The sequence below is a fragment of the Photinus pyralis genome, unplaced genomic scaffold (genome assembly GCF_008802855.1).
Source record: "Photinus pyralis isolate 1611_PpyrPB1 unplaced genomic scaffold, Ppyr1.3 Ppyr1.4_LG5, whole genome shotgun sequence".
NCBI lineage: Eukaryota > Metazoa > Arthropoda > Insecta > Coleoptera > Lampyridae > Photinus > Photinus pyralis.
This window is the reverse complement of record NW_022170596.1, coordinates 23,988,500-24,009,573: the sequence shown is the minus strand read 5'-3', so window position 1 is coordinate 24,009,573 and position 21,074 is coordinate 23,988,500. Positions and strand designations below refer to the sequence as shown.

At 36.4% G+C, this 21,074-nt stretch overlaps 1 protein-coding gene across 2 annotated transcripts; it reads left to right on the top strand.

The window, feature by feature from the left end:
- The first annotated feature begins 189 nt into the window (after window positions 1–189).
- Window positions 190–17,783, top strand: LOC116172125 (neprilysin-2-like). Of its 2 annotated transcripts, none has more exons than XM_031489270.1 (9): window positions 190–397; window positions 13,653–14,178; window positions 14,238–14,414; window positions 15,995–16,215; window positions 16,262–16,420; window positions 16,463–16,703; window positions 16,747–16,918; window positions 16,995–17,245; window positions 17,290–17,783. In XM_031489270.1, the coding sequence occupies exons 1-9, from the start codon at window positions 330–332 to the stop codon at window positions 17,626–17,628; spliced, it is 2,154 nt and encodes a 717-aa protein (XP_031345130.1). In that variant the 5' UTR covers window positions 190–329; the 3' UTR covers window positions 17,629–17,783. The 2 variants fall into 2 exon arrangements, with proteins under 2 accessions (XP_031345130.1, XP_031345129.1); XM_031489269.1 differs by lacking the exon at window positions 190–397 and adding an exon at window positions 5,471–5,708.
- Window positions 17,784–21,074: the final 3,291 nt, after the last annotated feature.

The following is a 21,074-nucleotide window of genomic DNA, read 5'->3' as shown; positions in this document are numbered from 1 at the left end:
TACGATAACGTCCATTGAAAAACCCAACCCGTTGGTGATGTAGAAGAATTGAACCGTATCCACAATTATGTCAAAAAACGTGGGACGTGAGAACCGGTCATGGTACCTAAAGCAAATGGGGAAATTTTACACATAATTACGAGCACAGGTATGAGTGAAATCTTCTTCGTGCATCTTTGTGTGGAATTTCGCTTCAATTACAAGTTTAGTTGACCTTCAAATTGCACTGTAAAACTTTATGGCATGTTTCGTCAGTTAAAGCGAGCGGGAAATTTTGTTTCACTGAGTACTACACGGTATCTTAATCTGTTCAAGTGAAATCGCAAGTAATGAACGTCTTTGTAACTGTGTTTTTATGTGTGGGAATATTTAACTTGACAACTGTGGGGCCTAACGTGTGAGTATATTATTGGTTCATCCTCCAGTTTTGCAAATAATATTGTTTTGTTCATTTATTTAAAGCGAAGGGAGCTTACTTTATATGGGAAGTCACATCAGATCGTGGGTATAGTGTTCAGGGTGTTAATTTTGAGGGTTTTTACGTTATGTCCATCTCTACATCTTGAGTCATCAGTCATACTTATAGCAGAAAGTAATAAAATACCTATAAATCGGCGCGACGCGGCGTAGATATGATCAAAAACACTTACAACATAAGTAATTATATCAGTTTCCAAATATGTACGTTTATGTGTACCTATACCTAATACGCTCAGAGTAGGTACCATGTTACGAACAATTATTAGTTTACTATACCAACTGCGCAAGTAGATATCAAAATTACGAAGGTACGTAATATGAAATTAAAGGCATATTATAAAAAGAGGCACAGCGCATCAAGTATTGTGTTTTTCAAAAAAAACCGACAGACAGAACACGAACCATAGTTGAAAAGTTGTGGCTTGTTTCATGATCGATTCAAGTGTAACGTTTCATAGAAAGCGGTATGGACACGATGCTCTAAGGAACAATTCGTTTTGAATAGGTACACACGTGAGTAATGAAACTGGTTGTGAAATAGGTACCTCTCGGAGATATGTACTACAACAATGGATAACCATAAAAATACGCGGAAACGCTTTACTAGAAGCGTAAAAAACGATACGAGGTATTATGAGTAAACACAAACACCTTTACAAACAAGCATTATGCATGATGAAAGCGCAGTTTTGGTAATGCAGATCAGTATTTCATTAGCAAAGTTTAAAATTATCGATCTCACGAGTAATCTAACTAAAAATAGACTAGAGCTTGCACATCTACATTATAACAGAAAGCTTTTAGTGAAAATTTAAAGTCTCTAGGAATTGTAATTGCTGAGATCTCAGCCGGACAGCAAGCCAGCCAGCCATAACGAATATAATAGAAAAAATGCGCTAAAATGGGAGACGAAAAGGAGGTTTCTGCTTAGCGTTGGGTTTTTACTCACGAAGTAAAGCTTTAATGTTAGTGTCTTTATTACCAGTGAAAATATAGGTGATGACAATATCGGGTCAAATTGTTTATGTCAAATATCAACAACCCTTTTGAAGGAACCATTTTTTAGGAAAAAAAAGAAAATTGTTAATGTAGCTTTTGTCAAGTAGATATGTTAAAATGGTCTATATCAAATACAAAAAAAAAATAAATACTTGAAGAACGGGAACAATTTAAGACTGATGAAGATTCAGTTCTACAAATGACGAAAAAGGCAAGATTAGAGTGATGTTATTTGTTTATTCCATTTTCTACCAACAATTATGAAATCTAAGCGAACTATTAATTTCGAATTAAAAAAATTATCGAAATTCTCGTGTGAGATCGTAGGGACTTCAGCGCATTTTTGTGTGGCAGATCGGTATTCTATTTGCTACCACCATCAGTAAGATATTGTCGGAGGCAACCACATTCCTTGTATTGGTACCCACTTCCGACGTCCCGTTCACCCGCATTTCGCGTTTGGAGTTTTCACTCCACCATGAGTAATATCTTGTCGGGGGCTACCACATTCTCTTTGTCGGTACCCACTTCTGAGACCCATAGAGTCATATAAATGCGCCAGTTTACTGAATTTCGCTAAATTCCCTCCACAAAATGGTATTAAATTTTTGGGGCACTTCTCATAGCTCCTATTGGCGACACGAGAAAGAGAGGCCGCTATTCGAACTTTACGAGACTTTAAATTGCATGATAAAATTCGCAGCGGGCGGTAACTTTTGGGCGCCCGAAGTCTATTATCCCTCTCAAGGCGCGCGCTATGCAAAAGGGGATTTATTTCGCCCCTCGAAAAAAAAAACAAATTCCGTACGTGTGCGCGTTTTCAACGATACCAGTTTGAAAAAAATCGCACCAAAACTGTAGAAGAAGATAAGAAAAAACGAAAAATCACCACGTTAGTTAACCACGCTCGCTGATCGCGCCCAGATGTGACCTACCTCACATCCCATCCCTAAAGTGGTTAATTATACAGCCCCGGTAGGTACACGTACAGTCAGTCAGTCAGCCGGCCGGCCAAAGTGAGATTAAAAGCTACCTCTTTACAAATAAATTTTTCAAAAATGCGCAAAAAAAGACTTATTTTTCATATTCATATGAAGCTGAGTGAGACTAAATGTTATAATATTAATATTTATACACCTACAAAGAAAGAAAGTGTCTGTTCCAACACAGAAATAATAGTTTCTTTTGTATTTTTTGCCGTAGAATTGAATGCTGAAAGTTTTTGACAAATTTTCAAAATTTCAACAAATTATCAACATTTACTAGAAAATTTAATGAAGAGATTTAATGAATAAAGAAAATGACACCAAGTAATCCCTATGATAAATCTCTGAAGGACAATTATTATCAATTGAAGCCAGAAGTTTTTTTCCGAAAAAAAACGATTATTTCGAAAACCTCTTAATTTTTTTATTGAAAAAATGTGTAGTTATTTAAATCACCCAACGCTCGTTTAAAAAAAGAAAAAGAAATGAACAATAAAAAACAAAAAAACGGTTTTCCCTGATTTTTTCGGTTATTTTGTGACAAAGTGACCGAAAGAAAGTTGTAGAGTTTTTCACGATCTACAACTTTTCCAATTAACACTTTTGTCTCTGATCTCAACTCTTGTCGAAAATTGCCGTCATACGATTTTCGCCCCTTTTCACCCTCCCCACAAACTTAGTCTCACTCCCCTGCTCACTCATTTATATTTTTTAGCGTAACACAACGAAGTTGAGGTAAAGCTTATGTGCTCGTGTTTCCGTCCGTCCGTCCGTCCGTTCCATCGAGATCTCGGCCCCTGGGCCACCTAGAGACTTTGAGTTTTCGCTAATTGATAGCTGTTATGGTCTATATTTGCCCAATTCGATCAGTTTCATTTAACTCCATATTTTGCGCAGACTGCGCAATGCCAACTTTGATGTTTATGGGGATATTTCTTTGAAATTTTAACCACAGACGCTTCTAGTAAAGGCAAACATTTCGCACATAGTAAAAATTATGTGGGCCTGCGCAGTGACTGCGCAAGGCTAACTTTCTTATTTATGGAGATATTTCTTTAAAATTTTAACCACAGGCGCTTCTAGTAAAGGCAAACATTTCGCACATAGTAAAAATTATGTGGGCATACGCAGTGACTGCTCATAGCCAACTTTCTTATGTATGGTAATATTTCTTTGAAACTTTATTTTACTTATTTAACTCCTCTCTCTCTCTCTCTCTGGACGTGGACGTGCTTCAATATGCAGATTCGACATTTTGTGTGCTTTTGGTGACGATGCGTCGTTTCAATACTTTGTGTTACGCGGCAATACCCACGAGTGGGTTTTGGAACATTTTTGTATTTGTTATAGACCATTTTAACATATCCACTTGACAAAACTCCATTAGCATGCGAAATATTCAGAGCGGGGGCCGCCATCTTGAATAGACTAAGACACAGATGGGTCATGCTTCCGACGCGACGGTTTAGATATCTCCACTTATGTGTGAATTCCTCTACTCGAATACACAGGTCAATTATATCGAAGGTTTACTTATTCTCAAAGATTATTGCAAAAGATAAGACAATTTGTGCCCTCTGGGAGAGGCGGCTACGCCAGGCATATGCCAAAGTATCCAGTATCAAGTAAACTAAAAATACTATTGCTATAATGTTCTTCCATTTTAACTAATCACAAATTGCTTTACTTTTAATTAAAACAAGAAATGATTTTTTTCGTTTTGAGAAGGCTAAACAATTTTAAACGGTTACTGAAAATCCATGAAGCACATTCTTCTCTCTCCGCCTTTTATTTTAAGGTACAAGGTAGAGGAAAATGACTAAGAACATTTGTTGATTTTTACGAGAACATGGTTTTATTCCATTTCAAAATTCGTTTCTTTGTTTTGGAGTCAGGCCCCGCGCTATGTTTTTAGTTTTAGTTAAAACTTAAATTGTATGCATAGTGACCGAGCTTCATAGGGTTATTTATTTTTATTAATTTTGAAACAAAATGCATCAAGAACCACAGAGGAGGGGAATGTCTGGCAAAAATAAACAGCTTTTTACTACAAACGTTGATTGATATGATAAGTACATTTATTTTGACAAAATTATCCACAAGCCTAAATCTAAATTGCAAATAGTGAAAAAAAAAAAATAATTTAGCACCCCCAGAAAGTAGCGCCCTGGGCTATAGCCGAGTTAGCCCATTTATAACCGGGGCTGTTTGGAGTAGCGGAAATCGTAATAAACTGAACATGATTCCAGTATGTTCTCTTAGGTACATTTGGGCACCTGGTACAGTGGACATCATGGAACTGTTGAAGTTGAAGAAATGTATCTTCAAAGTTATTATCCCAGCATTTCACCATAAAAATGTTCAGAAATAACACAAGGCTGACACCTGCACCAGACTAGTGGTGGGTCAAAACTACTGTAATAGCTTCAAAGAACACAAAAAACGCTCAATGTTTGGTGACGCACTTTCACTTTTCGTATCGAATGAATGATGCCATGCCTAAACCTAGTTCTAGTGACCTACAAAGGGTCGCCGAGGAATTTAATTTTGATGATCAATGCCATTCTTCTCGCTTCTTTCGCTTCAAATTGTTATTGTCGGTCCGAGTTCAGGCCAAATTTAGATCTTTAAAATTAATAAAGCGAATGTCCTATTTTTTTTGTATTGTAATTGACGTTAACACGGATAAAGTTACGTAAATGTTTAACCTAAATTGTGGCCGTCCTTCCGGCTGGGATAAATATGGTCACGGAAGAATATTGATAACAGCAAACCGATCTCATTCGCACCTAAGACCGCGTACTCGCCTACAAAGCCAACCGCAAGAACTGAAGATTTGGAAATTTCGACCGGTGAATTACGTCAAATTCAATTTGTGCCAATTACTTATGCGTAGCGTAATGACAAACCGAAAGGAATGCCATTATAGGTGAATTAAATGACCGCGCGCTGTTGTCGTCGTCGCCATAACGGACTATTTGTTTTTATATAAATTATTCATGCGAATCTATAACCTCGAGATTAATAGTATACGAAGATAAAAATGAAAAACGTTTAGCAAATCGCGAAACTTGGGAAGTATTATTTATTTGCAGAAGTGAAAAGCGCTCGCGGTGTAAGGAACAAAATTAAAATGCAGCGCCGTCGAATGATATGTTTAATTGCGGCTACCGTGTGCGCTGTTGTTGTGATTGTACTTCTTGCAGTGTTCTTAAACAAAAAAACCGAAATTAAAAGTGAATCGTAAGTATTATACTTGCCTAAGGGCATATTTTTTAAACAAAACGAGTGGTTTGCGCAGAATACATTTGAAGGTAGCTTAAACTACTGGTTACCCAGATTAACTAATTACCCAATTTTTCAAAGCGGATATTTTTAATCCCATGCTGTTATACTAAATCAATTTAATGGTTGGGTCTTTTAATGTATCTGGCCGATTGCCGGAAAATATTTTATTTGTGAAAAAAACGGAGGACAAGACAGTAAACACATATATAACTTTCATAATTAATAATCTTAGCAAAAATTACAATTTCAAATCAGTTATGGAAATGAAGATTTATCCTTTTTATGGGGCTTCTTGATGATACAATGCATTTTTCCGCTATACGAAGTAGCAAACGTTTCAATCACACAGTTTCACTTGTGCCTGGTTCTGGTGAACAGGTTGGGCCAAACGAAGCAAATAACACATTACCCAGTCGAGAAACTATTGAAATTTTGAATTACATTTTTGTTGAAATTGTCTTTTTTATTATAAAAAAATTTCCAATCATATAATATAAAACGGGTAAATTGACAGGAGGCAGGAAAAGAATCGGGTACCTACTTACTGTCACGGAAACGAAAATTCCTTGGCATAAAGTATTAGGCATATGAAATCGAAGGATTCATGACGATTTCGGGAAAAAAAATCCTGTAGCCTTAGGCAAATGTGTTACGTCATATGCAAATAGTGCTAATTGTACATTTAGAAGAAATGTTCTCGGTGGGAAAAACGTGCGTACACTATGAATAAGGCAATCGCACATGACTTTACAACGTTCCATGCACCTATACATTGGGCAAAATGGAATCATGCAATTCCATTTACAGAAGTCTCCCCTTTCGTTGCATTTGATTAGATTGTGCTAAATGCTCCTACGATATTACAGTATATGCGATCGCATTCTTCAATTATTTATCGATTTGTCACCGTCCGTAGTAATTACAATCGTACCCGGGTAATAAGGAACACAATGGGAACGGGTTTTACTATTGTTCATACAATTGGTATGTTTATGTGTCATGAATTGATATATTATTTGCGTTGAAATGCAAATAGTGTTCCGACGTTCCACGCGGTTTTTGATTCTCGTGAGTCTGATCATTATTTACAAAACTATGAATCTTGTACAAAATCCAACAACTTTTTATATGAGTGAAACAGGTCGCTAGCTAGCCGTAATGGAGACCAATTGAGCATTTGTAGAAATAAAAAAAGCAGCGATGTGCCGAGTACTTTGATTTCAAATAGGCCATAAGCATGCCACTATAACGGGTGTTTTTCAGCTCCATGAGAAGTTTCGATAGTAACTGTGATTTGACAGCTGATGGACTTTGTAGGTATCGACTTTTCTACTGCTATTGCAACAAACCACTGAATGGACGGTCTATTATTCTTTTCAACCAAATTCTTTTTTTTTAACTGTTTAAAGGTATTATAGCTATGAGGAAATGTTTTTTGTGGAGATTAAATGTAAACCATGTTCCCAAAAAATTGATAATTCCAACAATATATGCGATAATCCATACGTTTACTCGTATTATATTAAAATAAAGCAATGTACGGTGTGGCCAGAGTTGTATCTTATGAGGTAGTAAAAAGTTTAAGAGTCAAAAAGGCTTTTATCCAAAAAGTGGAAAAAATTGCACATTATCCACCAGTGGAGAATACTTTGATTGCTGAACTAAATAACTAACTCTATGGAAACCTCGTCCTAAGCGGCTTCGATTTGTTTCACGTAGGTAATGAGTTTATAATTTCACATTAACAATCACAGCCCATTTCGGACAGCCTACCGGGCTTTAATACTAATACTTGCTCATTGAGCGGTTTTAGATAATCTCTTGTACTTGACTCGTGTGTCACTGGTTTTTTACCCACTTATGAAGTGCCAAAGGCGTCTGAAAATTAAACATTCCTTTCGCGGATAAAGAACCTTATGACTTGACTTGACTCTAGGAAACCGTGATTTTTTCTCTAAAATGGAAACGATACTACGGCAAAAAACGGTAAATTTGGTAACTAAATGCTTATGCGCCTTGTAAAATAGGAAGAGCAAGGAGAGAGAGTGGTCATCCAGAAAACCGCTATAATGTTTTCTGTTTCCCTGATTTTCATAACCTTGACTTTGCTTAAAAGTTCATGAGTGTGCCTGCACTACTAAATTGGAGCAGGGGCAGATATAGGATTATGGTGGGGGGGGGGGGGGGGGGGGGGGGAGATTCTTGAAGCAAGCACTGGGTGTATGGTGAGCCCCCCCCCTTTTTGCACCAAAAACGTACGTTTTGGGACCCTTTTTTATGTCAATAAATGACTTTCAACAGTATTTTGCACTGTACTATTTCAATATCACAACAATTAATGATATTTTTGACTTATTACCAACGACTATATTTTTATTTATTACGCATAAAAAATCATCAAAAGGTCCGTGTGAAAAACATCCGGGTTCGAATAATTCTGACACGAATTTTCCAGGGGCATATTATTTGTGGCGAATTTTCCTACAACAAACTTTGACAGCTAATACGCAAAACAATAGATTTATCCATTTATGGGGATGAAGATTCTTTGTGGTTTCCACCACACACAATAGCAACAGTTAGTCACACAATTTTCACTTGTTTTCACGTTTATTAAAATGAATAAGGTTCACACTGTAATTTCTGGGTCAATTTTGTGTGACAAATAGATTTTGTGACTGTGCTTATTATTTTTATTCTTATTACGTGCACGTGAATTTTATGATACAGGGTACCGACTATACTTTGCTGTTTGTATTGTATGTTTCCTTTTTACCTTCGGTTTCACCACCTTATTAATTGGTATGTTCAGTATAATAGTATAAAGGGGTTTGTTGCGTATTATTATTAAATATGGTATCTATTTCTCAAACACCATAATCGGCAATTATTATATCATCAAGCTTTCAAGCACTACCCGACAGCATCACTACTGCAGTTACCAAAGGTACAACAATAACAACCGTAATAATAACTTCGTCCACAACATCAACAACGGTTAAAAAAACCAAGAACACAAGCAAAAATTGCTAATATTATCAAAAACATAACCACTGACACCAAGGGCAATGAAATCTAGTAGTTTAATTTCTTGCAAAAGAGCACGAAGAAGATTAGGTTGATTTCATCTCTGATTTAAACATTTTGTTGCCATTCCTTTGTTTAGAACTCAAGAAAAATGCCTATTTTCGGAATTGGAACACTCTTCTTAAACTACCATCTTTTTTTCAATAAAAAATTAGTTGTATATAAAAGTTACACCCCCCATTTTACGCAAATGGCGAACATACTTTGTCTAAAACGTTTCCCACACCTCTGTGAAAAATATTCGAGTTTTCTTAAAAATTTTGTGTTGAATTGAATATTGTATGGTTATCTACCAGCAGAACTAAATAAACGAGAAAGTACTTCTGTCATAACATGCTGGATATTAAATCTTTTCGTTTTGGTTAACTTTTAACAATGTATGAGAAGTTATTTTTGGGCTAAATACAATTAGTAACATGGTAAAATGTTTGTAAATATGCACCAGCTCCAACAAACAAGAAAGTGTCAAGGTGGGTGGTGAACTCTTTGTTATGAGAAATTGGAATCTTTCTTTGTAAATGGGTACTCCTTTTCTGTTCGTAAAATGAAATCTGGCCTCGGTGGTTCTTCGTGTTTATGTGGTATAGGGTGATAGTTATTTTTTCAGAATGGTAAAACGGAATCTTCAATAAAAACTCGTAAAGCTTTTCATACCTCCTCGATAGGTGTTTAACCCCTAAAAAAATAAATTTCTAAGATATTCCACATTGAATCTGCAGAAGGCAGAAGTGGTCTTGAATATGAAATTGGAATATTACGTAAAAGCTATTCAGGGGACAGATAAAGTTAAAAACCTTTGTAATGGCAAAGATACACGAATATTTAGCATTTGAGTATTTTAGTAACTAAACGTTTGGAGAGTTTTCGGTCACAGCGTAGAGATGAAGGAATTAGAAAGTGAGCTTTTCTCGAAACCGGGTAGTTTTCGATAATTTATCCCTGGGCGGCACATTTCTCTGACGCCAGCTGGTTTTGTTGAATGTGGATTAACCAGGTTCGAAATCGGGTCTCGGGTAACTAATTTGTTTACTCTCCATAATTTGTGGTCAATTTTGAAAAGGAATCTATGTTGCGGTGTACCTGTTTATTAAAGTAGAAGACACATTCACTTTGTTTCTATGTCGTACGTCAACCTTGTGCTCAATAAGCCTTTTTCTAAAGGCAGCGGATGCTAGATAAAGCATAAATAGTGGAAATCAAGCATTGTAGTCAGCCCGTGTATAAAAATCTACCAATCTACTGGTTAAAGTATCATTAACTATCACCGAGTTGATTAGGTAGACACAATGAATATGTTTGAACAAATTTTTGAACAAGATTATGGATGAGATAATCCTGGAGGAGAAAATTGTTTTTATCGTCTTTTTTTCAGACACATTGTTTACAGAAGTCTAAAATTACTAACCCTTGATTGTTTTGCAGTGTTCTTGTAATTAGATAAGATGGTAATTTCTATGTAGTTCTAGCATCCCAGTGCCATGTAATTGGGATGCTTTGCATTCCGTATGGTGCCTGGCCCAACAAATAAATAATAAGTAAATAAATAATCTAAAAATTACGCGAAAGTACCTCTATCATCATTTTCTATTAGATGCGATAGTAATACAGTAGCAGGCTTATCAAATTTATGACACACTATGAGTAAGGACTTCCTGTACAGCAACCGCACTCTAATGATTTCTTTTACCATACCGTTTTATTAAAAATGTTCATATTTTTTCGACATAACGAATTCTCCAACCATGGAAATTTATAAACCCTGCACTCACACTGCAGTTTCGCGCAAACGCGTACTTTTGTAATGTGTAGGTACATGAAATATTTCGGTTTTTGTGTTTGACTGTGTTGAAATAATCTACAATAATCTCTCTAATTGCACATACCTTTCGCCATTTAGAAATGTTTTGTAATGCTAGAGTTACCTATAATATATGTATAATTATTATATATGAAATTCTTCTGCACATGTGTTTGTGACTGAACTCCTCCTAAACGGCTAGAGGGTGAAATGTTCTTTATGTGTCCCTGTGGGTCCTCGGATGGTGTGGATTCACAATTGGGATTATAGGATTTAAAAAAAATTTTTTTTCGTTGGTATCGCACTCTGCTATTTCGCGTACCGATCGATAGGTACATGCGCCAAGTCATTTACGTCAACCTGTGCCAATGTGATTACACTTTTACATTCTGTTCACTGGGTTTCCGTTATCATATATTTGTCAATATCGAGCGCACGAAGTCACATGGGAAAGTCTAGCCTATATACAGGGTGTAGAAACGGTTTACGCATTTTAAAATTCTGCCTCTATATCTGTAATGAATTATAATTATAAATCTAATTTTTGTTTTTAGTAAGAATCACTCTTGATTGAAACAAAAATTCGAGTTTTACGTAAATACTAAATTCTAATTTATTTCTTTTTTCCGGTTTCCCGAATTGACAAGAGAAGACACCAAATTTTTCAAGCTACAAAAAACCTATTGACGACTTTCCTCCAAATTAATTAGGGGAGAAAATTTTTCGATGTAAAGAAATTACCATTGCAATCCCTATGGCGCGTAAACCGTTTCTACACCCTGTATATAGAATTCTTCTGTACGTGTGTTGTACCTGAACTCCTGAACGGCTTGACGGATTTTGATGATATCTTTTTTTATGTATCTCTGTGTGTCCCCTATGGTTTAGATTCAAAATTACGCCCGATCGGATTCTAGAATTTTTTTAATAACTTCTTTTTGCGTTAATGTCGCACTGTGCTATTTCGCATACCGTGCCGATGTATTCGTTATCAGATATCCGTCAATATCGAACGTACGAAGTTGCAAGTGGACAGTGTATATTCTAGAAGAATTGTTGTTTGATATATAGGCAAATCAAGTTAGTTCCAACATTGACGCCGAATTGAAATATTAAGTTCATGCTCGTGAGTCGTGTTATGTTATAAATATTAAGTGATCAATAATAATTAACTGTTATAAATTAATCCATTTGATAACTGTTTAATAATTATTGTAAATAAATAAATCACGTAATTAATTTAGGTTACACCATATTTTTTGGTAATCGTCCATTTGCTTTACCTCTTAATACAGGGTGTTTGTTAAGCATGTGGTAAACATCAAAGAGACAATTCCTTGGTGTATTCTAAGCATATTTTATTCTTTGGTGATTTAAAAAAAGTTCTTTGTTGCGAAGATACAAAGCGAAACATTTTTCAGCAATAATAACAATTTATGATTCTTTCTTGTTGAGTTTCACCATTGAATAAAAATAGTGTTTTTATTCAATGGATACACCCAGCAATTATCCGATCTCTTAAATCGTCCACAATATTTTCTACTAGCCTAGTGTAAACTAATGATTTTAGGTAACTCCATAGCCTATAATCCAGGGGGTTTAAGTTCAGGGATCGGATTGGCCGTGAGTGAGGTCCACCTCGACTAGCCCAGCGATATTGGTATGTTGCTGTTAAAAACTGTCGAACAATAAAATTAGTGCACCATCATGCATAAATCACACTGCCTGTCTTGTAGCCAATTGTACATACTCTTCTACGTTTACCGTTTTCAGGTTGTAATCGTTCCGAAAAGTTTTTTCACCTAAGCAATTGCCTTTTAGCTGTTTTTTTAAAATTTATTTGCCACATTTTTTACTCCAAGAAAACCCTTAACACCATGTTTTTAAATTTTAAAAGCGACACACCTCGTAGTAAATAATACGATCAACCATTGTTTTAACATTGGAAATGTTTATGGTTTCATATGGGTATATTGGTACAAAGATACGAGTTTTCGTTCAGGCAGAAAAGACAGCGGTGTCGCATCAAGTGACGATTGTACTGTACTCGACTGTGATCGGTACGCGAAGTAAAACTCTAATTACGACGCTTATTATTCAGTAGGGTTGTCATTTCCAATGTCTCCGATGGTTGCATGGATTGCGAAATCTGTGAATTTTCCAGTTCAATAAAAATATCTTCCAACGTTTTGATTCTATTTAACAATAGTAGACTACTGTAGCATAAGTCTCATTAATAACTCACCACAATTTAAAATTTGGTATGAAAAGGTGACTGCAATTGCATTCGTACTATTCGGTGCTTTCGGTTCTTATTGATAATATCTTCCATAAATTTGATGTAATGCCCTGCGTTTAACATACAATCTTTAGATATAGCGCATATTCTATACTAAATTGATTTGTACACGTACTACGTACTTAATTAAATAAAATCCGAGATAAAATCCTTGGAATGTACAAGACGCCTTTTGCAGCCTCATTTTACACTTCTTACGAACTGGGTAATCGATTCTCGAAATTTAGACATACTGGTATGGTCAAAATGATCTCAGTTTAACAATTTCTTAATAAATTTCATCATGACCCATTGTGGTCATTAGTTCTGGTTTGGTTTTTACTTTCTCGACCTAATGCACACCTTTATTTTAGTGTAATTAGGTAATTCCCACAGAAATCATATTATATTGCATGAACCAGTGAACTGGAAAATACCTTTCACACGCCTTTTAATAGGTATAACGACAGAGATCCAGTACTCTACATTTTTTACCCTTGAGTTCAAGAGATTCAACTAAGAACTATGGTATGAGTAGCCAGAGAAATGATGTATCCTCCTCAAACTTCAGACGCAATTATTTAACCTTCAACTTAAAACTGTTAATAAACCAGGAAATCTCGACGGAAATATTTTGGAAACGACCTTGAGCATGAAATACTTCCCACGATACCGGTTGTGTTTTTCCACTACATCAACACGAATATAAAAGTTTCAATCATTTCAATTGTTGCAGGCACGCATCATCGATACAGTCCACCACCACACAGCCCGAATGCCATACTCCTGGATGTCTTAAAGCCGCTAGAGAAATACAAAGTTTTATAGATCCCTCAGTGGACCCGTGCGACGACTTTTACTCATTCGCCTGCGGTAAATTTCTGAAAGAGACCCAGATACCGTCGGATAAAGATCAAGTTACCGTATTTACTCACGTGGAACAATCGCTACAAAACCAACTAAAACTTCTAATTGAAGAGCCACAAACGAAGGACGAAATAAAACCGTTTACTTTATTGAAGAATTTTTACACAGTGTGCATGAATACGTCCGCCATTGAGGCTGACGGTATTAATACAGTGAAAGAAATCATCAAGGATTTAGGCGGCTGGCCCGTTGTCGAGGGAAAAGCGTGGAAGGAGCATGAGTTTGATTGGCAGTGGTCGGTTTTCAAATTTCGAAAGCACGGGCTCGGTACCGATAACTTTATATCGTTTAATTTATTTCCGGACTTCAAGAACTCATCGAGGCGTATGCTCAATGTAATCCAATCGAAACATTGCAATTAGAGGTTTATATGTGCTAATTGTGTTTCCTTCAGTTAGATCAAGTTGAGCTGGAATTGGACCGGGAGAACTGGATAACTGGTCTGAGTGATGAAGTTGTAAAGGCTTACTTTAATTACATGGTCGAGGTGGCGGTAATTTTTGGAGCGGAAAGGAAGTTTGCTGAATATGAGTTGGAGGTGATGATCAGATTTAGAGGAGAACTTGCCAATGTGAGTGCATTACTTTCCTTCTATTTCTCTTAATAGTAAAGCAAATACCGGGCCGCAGTTTTTATTAGTCCATTTGTTTTTTTATGACACTCAAATAAAAGGACAAGTTGAAGTATTAGATCGGAAAGGCAGGCTTGTAGTGATCCAATGAAAGTATAAACAGATATTTACATAGTTCAGTCAACCTAATAGTTTTTTGCCAGTATTTCAGACATAACGGTCTATTGGACGTGAACAATCCGTCTACATGTTTATTGTTACGCTAATAATTATAGGATTGGTTTTATTATTAAACTGCGGTTACTAGATTCATTGGCTTCATTGTCTATTAGGGAAATTCACTCCATTTTAACCTCACCAATAAAAAATTGGGAGGTTATTGAAATCACTCCCAAAAAAAAAGTGCTTATGCTTCTTGTAAATAAGGTTTAGCCGAGACCACTAGACCGATTTGGTTGAAATTTGAAACAGATGTTCCCTTAAATGGTATTGAGAGCTGAAAAGCTAATAAGGTATGAGCAACCAAATTTTGATTGAGAGAAGACCGTGGAAATTTTAGGTCACGTCTAATTAATTAGTTTGACACCTCGCGTCGAGGCTCGCCTTAAGAAGTTATTACCCAGTGAGTTGATTGTAGATTAAATACAGTTGTGGACAAAATAATACATATATTGATCGGTGCGATTGGTGAGGTTACAGTCACCCCATTGACCTAGCTGTCATTTTTTGTATTGAAAAAGGATCTACTATCCCATAACAGATCGTTTGCATTTTTAAATAAAAACCTGGTCGAGGAATAGACGGAAACATTTGAAACTTTTCTAACTATAAATCCCAAGTCCAGGGTTAATGTTCCAAGCGCCGTGAGGCTTACCATCTCGTAGCCCTAGGTTGCCGACCGCTACATTGGACTATTATGCAGATTCTTCATATCCTTTTTACCTTACAAAACCGTTGGATTGATGGATCCAACAGTCCATTGATGAGTTAAGATTCCTAAAAATGCTAGGGATTCCTCAAATTCTTTATGCAGATAATTTATAAATAGATGGACTGGATGGCTAGTGGGCGTGGCCCCATAGAAGTCTTCGCTTCTTCGTTTTTTTCAAAAATGCGGCTGTAAATTGGAAAAGTGGTGAAGGTTCGACGCCTGAGGTTGCCCGTGGAATCACTTCACTTCTCACACGAAATCACTTCTATTTATATCCCTTCTCTCAGTATCTACTGTTATGTAATTACGGTCAGATTATCTCACTATAAAATCTATCTACCTATCTTATCAAATCACTCATAATCCTACTAATAAAATCATGATAGAGTTTTTTGCACAAGATTTTCCTTAAGGTCAAGAATGAGAATTCTGATCAGATTATACTCCTAAACTGAAAATCGAAATAAATCTTAATCATATTACTCAGTTTTACGTACCGATTTTCACCAGCCTGACTGACTTACTGCATAGACCACTGACTAAATAGCATCTTTATTTTCGAGTCTGGAAATTTGAAGCTCGGCTAAGCTAAAGCACAAAAATTAATTGGTCATAAAAATGGACAATCATTAAGTGTTTTTTTTTACAGATTACGTTGCCTCCAGAAGAACGCCGCAACGAAACCGCTCTTTACAATCCCATGACCATAAGAGAACTACAAGAAAGATATCCGTCAATAAAATGGGTAGAGTTCATAAACAACGTTATGGCGTTCACCGATAGAGGAATGACGATTAATGATTCCGTTGTCATAAACGTTCCGGAGTATATCTCTCAATTAGAAAAGTTACTTCAGAAAACTTCGCGAAGGTAACAGTTCTCTTTGTACTCGCCGTCTACACGAAATACTTTTCAGGGTACAAGCCAATCACGCCATTTTCCAAGCCGTGAGGTCCTTGCAGTCCTATTTGCCTGAAAGGATAAGAGTTTTGCAAGATAAGTTTGAAACTGTTCTATACGGAACGACAACTAGAATGGCGAAATGGCGACAGTGTATAAATACAGCAAAAGACATGTAAGAGGGAGTTAGTTTGTGCAAAACTAATTACACTTTTAGGTTGGGGCATGCAGCCGGGGCGTTGTATATACGGACATACTTTTCGGAGGAAGCACGAAGGAGCGCCATTGAAATGGTGACCAATATCCGAAGTAAATTTGTCGATATATTAAGAATGCTCACATGGATGGATGAAAGTACCAAAGCGACGGCGATAGACAAAGCGATGGCGATTCACGCACATATTGGTTACGCAGTTGAGCTTTTGGACGACAAAAAGCTCGAGGAATACTATGAACCGGTGAGCCTGAGTAATAGCCGCAATGCCTTACGTTGTCTTTCAGCTGAATGATTTCTATACAACAAACTACATTCATTTTATCGGGAATATTACGATGTTTAAAACCGACAAAACGGTAGGGCTTGTCTGGACACCAATAAATAAAACCGATTGGGTTACGAGACCTTCGCCCATTGTCATCAATGCATTCTACGATCCTAGTGAAAACGGAATTCGTAGGTATTATCTTAAGCATTCAATAGGAGATTGACTTGTCGTTAACGTGTTCTAATTTCAACCATTGTTGCGCAGAATTTCCGGCGGCCATACTCCAGGGAATATTCTTTGATAGTGATCGAATTCACGCTATGAACTACGGGTCCATAGGTCAAATTATTGGACACGAGTTGACTCACGGGTTTGACGACGAAGGAAAGCAGTATGATAAAAATGGTAACCTAGTGAATTGGTGGGATGAAGGGACAGACGAGGCATTCTCCGAGAAAGCAAAGTGCATAATCGACCAGTACAACAATATAACTGTACCCGAGGTGAAATTAAATGTAAGTACCGAATGCTGGGCGCAGAGCTTGACCAACGCTTTCAGTTACATGGAATTAACACACAAGGAGAAAATATCGCCGATAACGGTGGATTGAAAGAGGCATATTTGGCGTATCAGTCGTGGGTGGAAGTCCATGGCCCTGAACCACAACTTCCCGGGCTTAATTATACTGCGAATCAATTATTTTGGATATCGGTGGCGAACACGTGGTGCACGTGCCATAGGAAGGAATCGTTACGACAGGATGTCTTAACGGATAACCATTCCCCTCCAAAGTATCGCGTTTTAGTGCCATTGAGAAATTCAGATTACTTCCATAAGGACTTTCACTGCAAGGAAGGATCTAACATGAATCCCAAAGAGAAATGTAGCGTTTGGTAACTGCTACAAACAATCATTTTTTGCCGAACGCGTGGACTTCGAAACGCTATTGTACCAGAAGACGTCGTGTTTGGCGAAATATGAAACCCTAATCTAAAAATGTACAAATGCCAATTTCCACCTCTGTTGGCTAACAATAAATATACAAGTACTTATCTGAAGTTTTTGTGGTGTGCAAAATAAAACTTGCTGTTTCTTACCACAAGTTAAAACCGTGTTAAATATACCAAAAGAAAATCCGTAAAGGTATATCACTTTAATTAAAGGTAATGAGTGCAAAATAATGATGGTGTTGTCATCTTGTAGAACAACTTGCACCTAATTAGCTATCATCATCTAATTAACTGCATATGGAGGTTAACTAGTTGATTTGCTAATTCACAAGGTACAGCAAGCAGAAAAATGTATTTCCTGTTTGTTTAGCTTCCTGAAAACATGTTTAAGGAATGTAAATTATTTTACCCAAAATTGTCCTGAAACCTTCATTCTTATGCCTACTTTCTGTTAGGAAATTTGTTTCCGTGACAGAGGTAGAGCAGAATACATTTTCTGCCGCTTGTTACTTTGCCGGCCGCACCGCCACTTTACCGGCCGCATCTGTGACATTGCTAAATGTCTAATGACTCTTGTCATCACTGAGACAGATTGACATTAACCAAAAGATCTATATGAAAATAGAAATTTTATATTAAAATAATTGATTTAGGGTAAAATTTCATACAAAACTCGTCGGTAAAATGCCATTACTTGACTCGGAAATTAAAGTACTCGGTCCCAAAGTGACCTCGTACTTCAATATTTTCTCGCCAGTAATGTGTCAAAGTCTTTGACTTTTATGTAAATAACTAACCCTTGGATGGCGTACGTTACTTACATTTTAATTATTCGTTACTGACAAAGCATATAAAAGTCTCGCTTCTTAGCTCTGGTATCCCAAATTGCTAGCTGCCAAGAAGAAGAATTTGCAATTGCATTTTAAGGGGGTTGTTCATCCTTTCTTTGAAATAAACTCCAACTTTTCAAAAATTAACTTGTTAGCGATAATTATGTATAGATGATGATGAAAGATCCGATTTACAGTCCTTTTTATAAGTTTTCTGTCTACGGCGTTACCTGGGTTCATGTTAAATAGATGAAGTTTCGTGGCAATTCACCTTATAGGTAATCAGAATGGACCTATTAATTTGACCATTTTCTTTCCTGAAATTTCAGTGAACCGATGAAAAACTGATATTTTCAATCACATCAAATTCAGATGCGTTAATGAACTGTAAAATACATGCAAAACGGTTTCGATTTGTCCAGAGAGTGATATATCATAAAGAACGTGCAAATCCAAATATTCCTTGATAATTTTTAACTTTCACCTTTTTTTTACAGATAATCAACCTTTAATGTTAGGTAAACAAATAGTTACAGTACCCCTTAGAACAATGTCCTTGGGTAGATGATAATGTTCGTACAAAATAGACTGCGGGCGGTTATTCCTTCTTGATACAATACTTTGGGAATTAACAATGGGAGATTGCTAACGACAAATACTTTTACTTCTATAACCTCTCCAGGGAATCGTTGCTGCCTGGACGAATCTTTTTGGATGTAAACTTCTACGCAAGCTAGATTTACTTTAGATTTATCACGACAGTTTATTGTGAATGAACTTATAATATACAGGGTGACAATTTGAAAACTTACCACCCCCCATATCTTAGTAAATAAACAAGTAGTTTATTTTTTGATTTGCACGATAATTACTAACCTAAATGTAATGCTATTTGGTATGGTTGGAAAGCATTTCCAACGACGTATCACACATGGGCGGTCACTATTTAAGATTTAAAAGTTGGGGTGGCTGGGGCACAGGGACTGTGAGGGGGTGCGTCGCCAACTATGTAATTGTGATTCCCCCTCCGAATTACCGAAACGGATTTTGATTTTTTTAAATATCTCTTTTATTTACTAAGATATGGGGGGTGGTAAGTTTTCAAATTGTCACCCTGTATATATAATACATAAATGGTTTAAAACAGAGAAACCCCTTTTTTTCTTCTGATACATTTAATTAAATAGCTTTTTCTTTAGTTCGTTCTTTTTTAACCGCGCAACTCGCAAAATGCGTTTGAAGTTTTCCGTTTCCAGAAAAAAAACTCGAAATCACGACTTGGTTTTATGATTCCCGAAAAAATAGCAACTTTCGCTCTAAATGATTTCAGAATGAAATTTATCGCGTCAAATGGTTAGTCTTCTTTATTCAAAACTAAAAAATAAAACCCAGATGAATCCGAATCTTACCTTCATTTTAACACCTATGAAAAGGCTTCTTATTAATGAAAACAGCCTTCTTTGACCTTTCCTTTGTTTTATTTCTGTCGCAAAATTAAGTGAGAGACTGAGAACTAAGGTATAATAAATCAGATCCCATGTATGGTTACATTTTTGCAACACTGCGTTACCACAGCACAGAAATGACCTAATCTTTATTCTGCTGTTTAGGGCAGATAAAACCAATTAAAATAAAAAAATATCTCTGGTTACCTCGACATTCTCGAACGATACACCCTAAAGCTATTAACCTTTCGGTAGGGGAGCCCCAAGTCGTCACACCAACCGGTGCGCCGGGTCTGAGAGACCCAGGCCAAGGTTGACCCAGGCCAGAAAAAAAGCACTTATGGCGGTGAAACTGCCCACTATCATAGAAACGAATATTTTCTATGCACCGCGGAAGAAATAAATTAGTATAGAAAGAAATAATTTCATGAAAATACATTTATTGAAAACTTGCGAAATAAAACCACCAGTACTAAGGTATACTGTAAAACAGCATTTTAATGATAATTTCTACATACTCTCATCGGCATTAGCATATATGGGACACAACGATTTAACATGGATCAGAAAAACAAATGTTTGCACGTTATACAAGAATATTTAGTTTTAGAGTCTTGTCATTGATTATATACTACGTATAATCAACGGTCTTGTGCAAAAATAACATCGTTTACATTTGCCTGGTTGAATTTCCTCTAAAATTTAAACAAAAATTACGCATAATTATTTTTCTCAAAGGCAAAATAACACTGAGGTACAAATTCTAACTAACTCTGTGCTTATTTCGTAAACCCTCAGATTTAGCTAGTAAATTGAAATACTCTCACGTACAGGATGTCGCATCATTGTTTTTGGTGGTTAGACTACTACTACTACTATCTACCCCCAACACTTAAAAATAACGGCCAAAAAAAGAAATGAAGAGGAAGCAAATGAACCGTGGGAAAAAACAAAGCAATGTTTGCGTCAAACCCGAGTCTTAATCACAAGCTCAACAAAGTCCTATTACTAACTTTCGATTACAAAAGATTTTCGTGGTACAATTACTTCTTTTTTTCTTTCAGAGTAATCGCATGTCTTTGGTAACCACGAGTCTTTTTTTTGAAAATTTTGTGATA

Coding starts and splice junctions, on each gene's coding strand:
- LOC116172125 (XM_031489269.1), top strand. CDS start 5,599: ATGCAGCGCCGTCGAATGATATGTTTAATTGCGGCTACCGTGTGCGCT. Junction 16,216..16,261: donor CTTCAGAAAACTTCGCGAAG/GTAACAGTTCTC, acceptor AATACTTTTCAG/GGTACAAGCCAATCACGCCA. Junction 16,919..16,994: donor TCCTAGTGAAAACGGAATTC/GTAGGTATTATC, acceptor ATTGTTGCGCAG/AATTTCCGGCGGCCATACTC.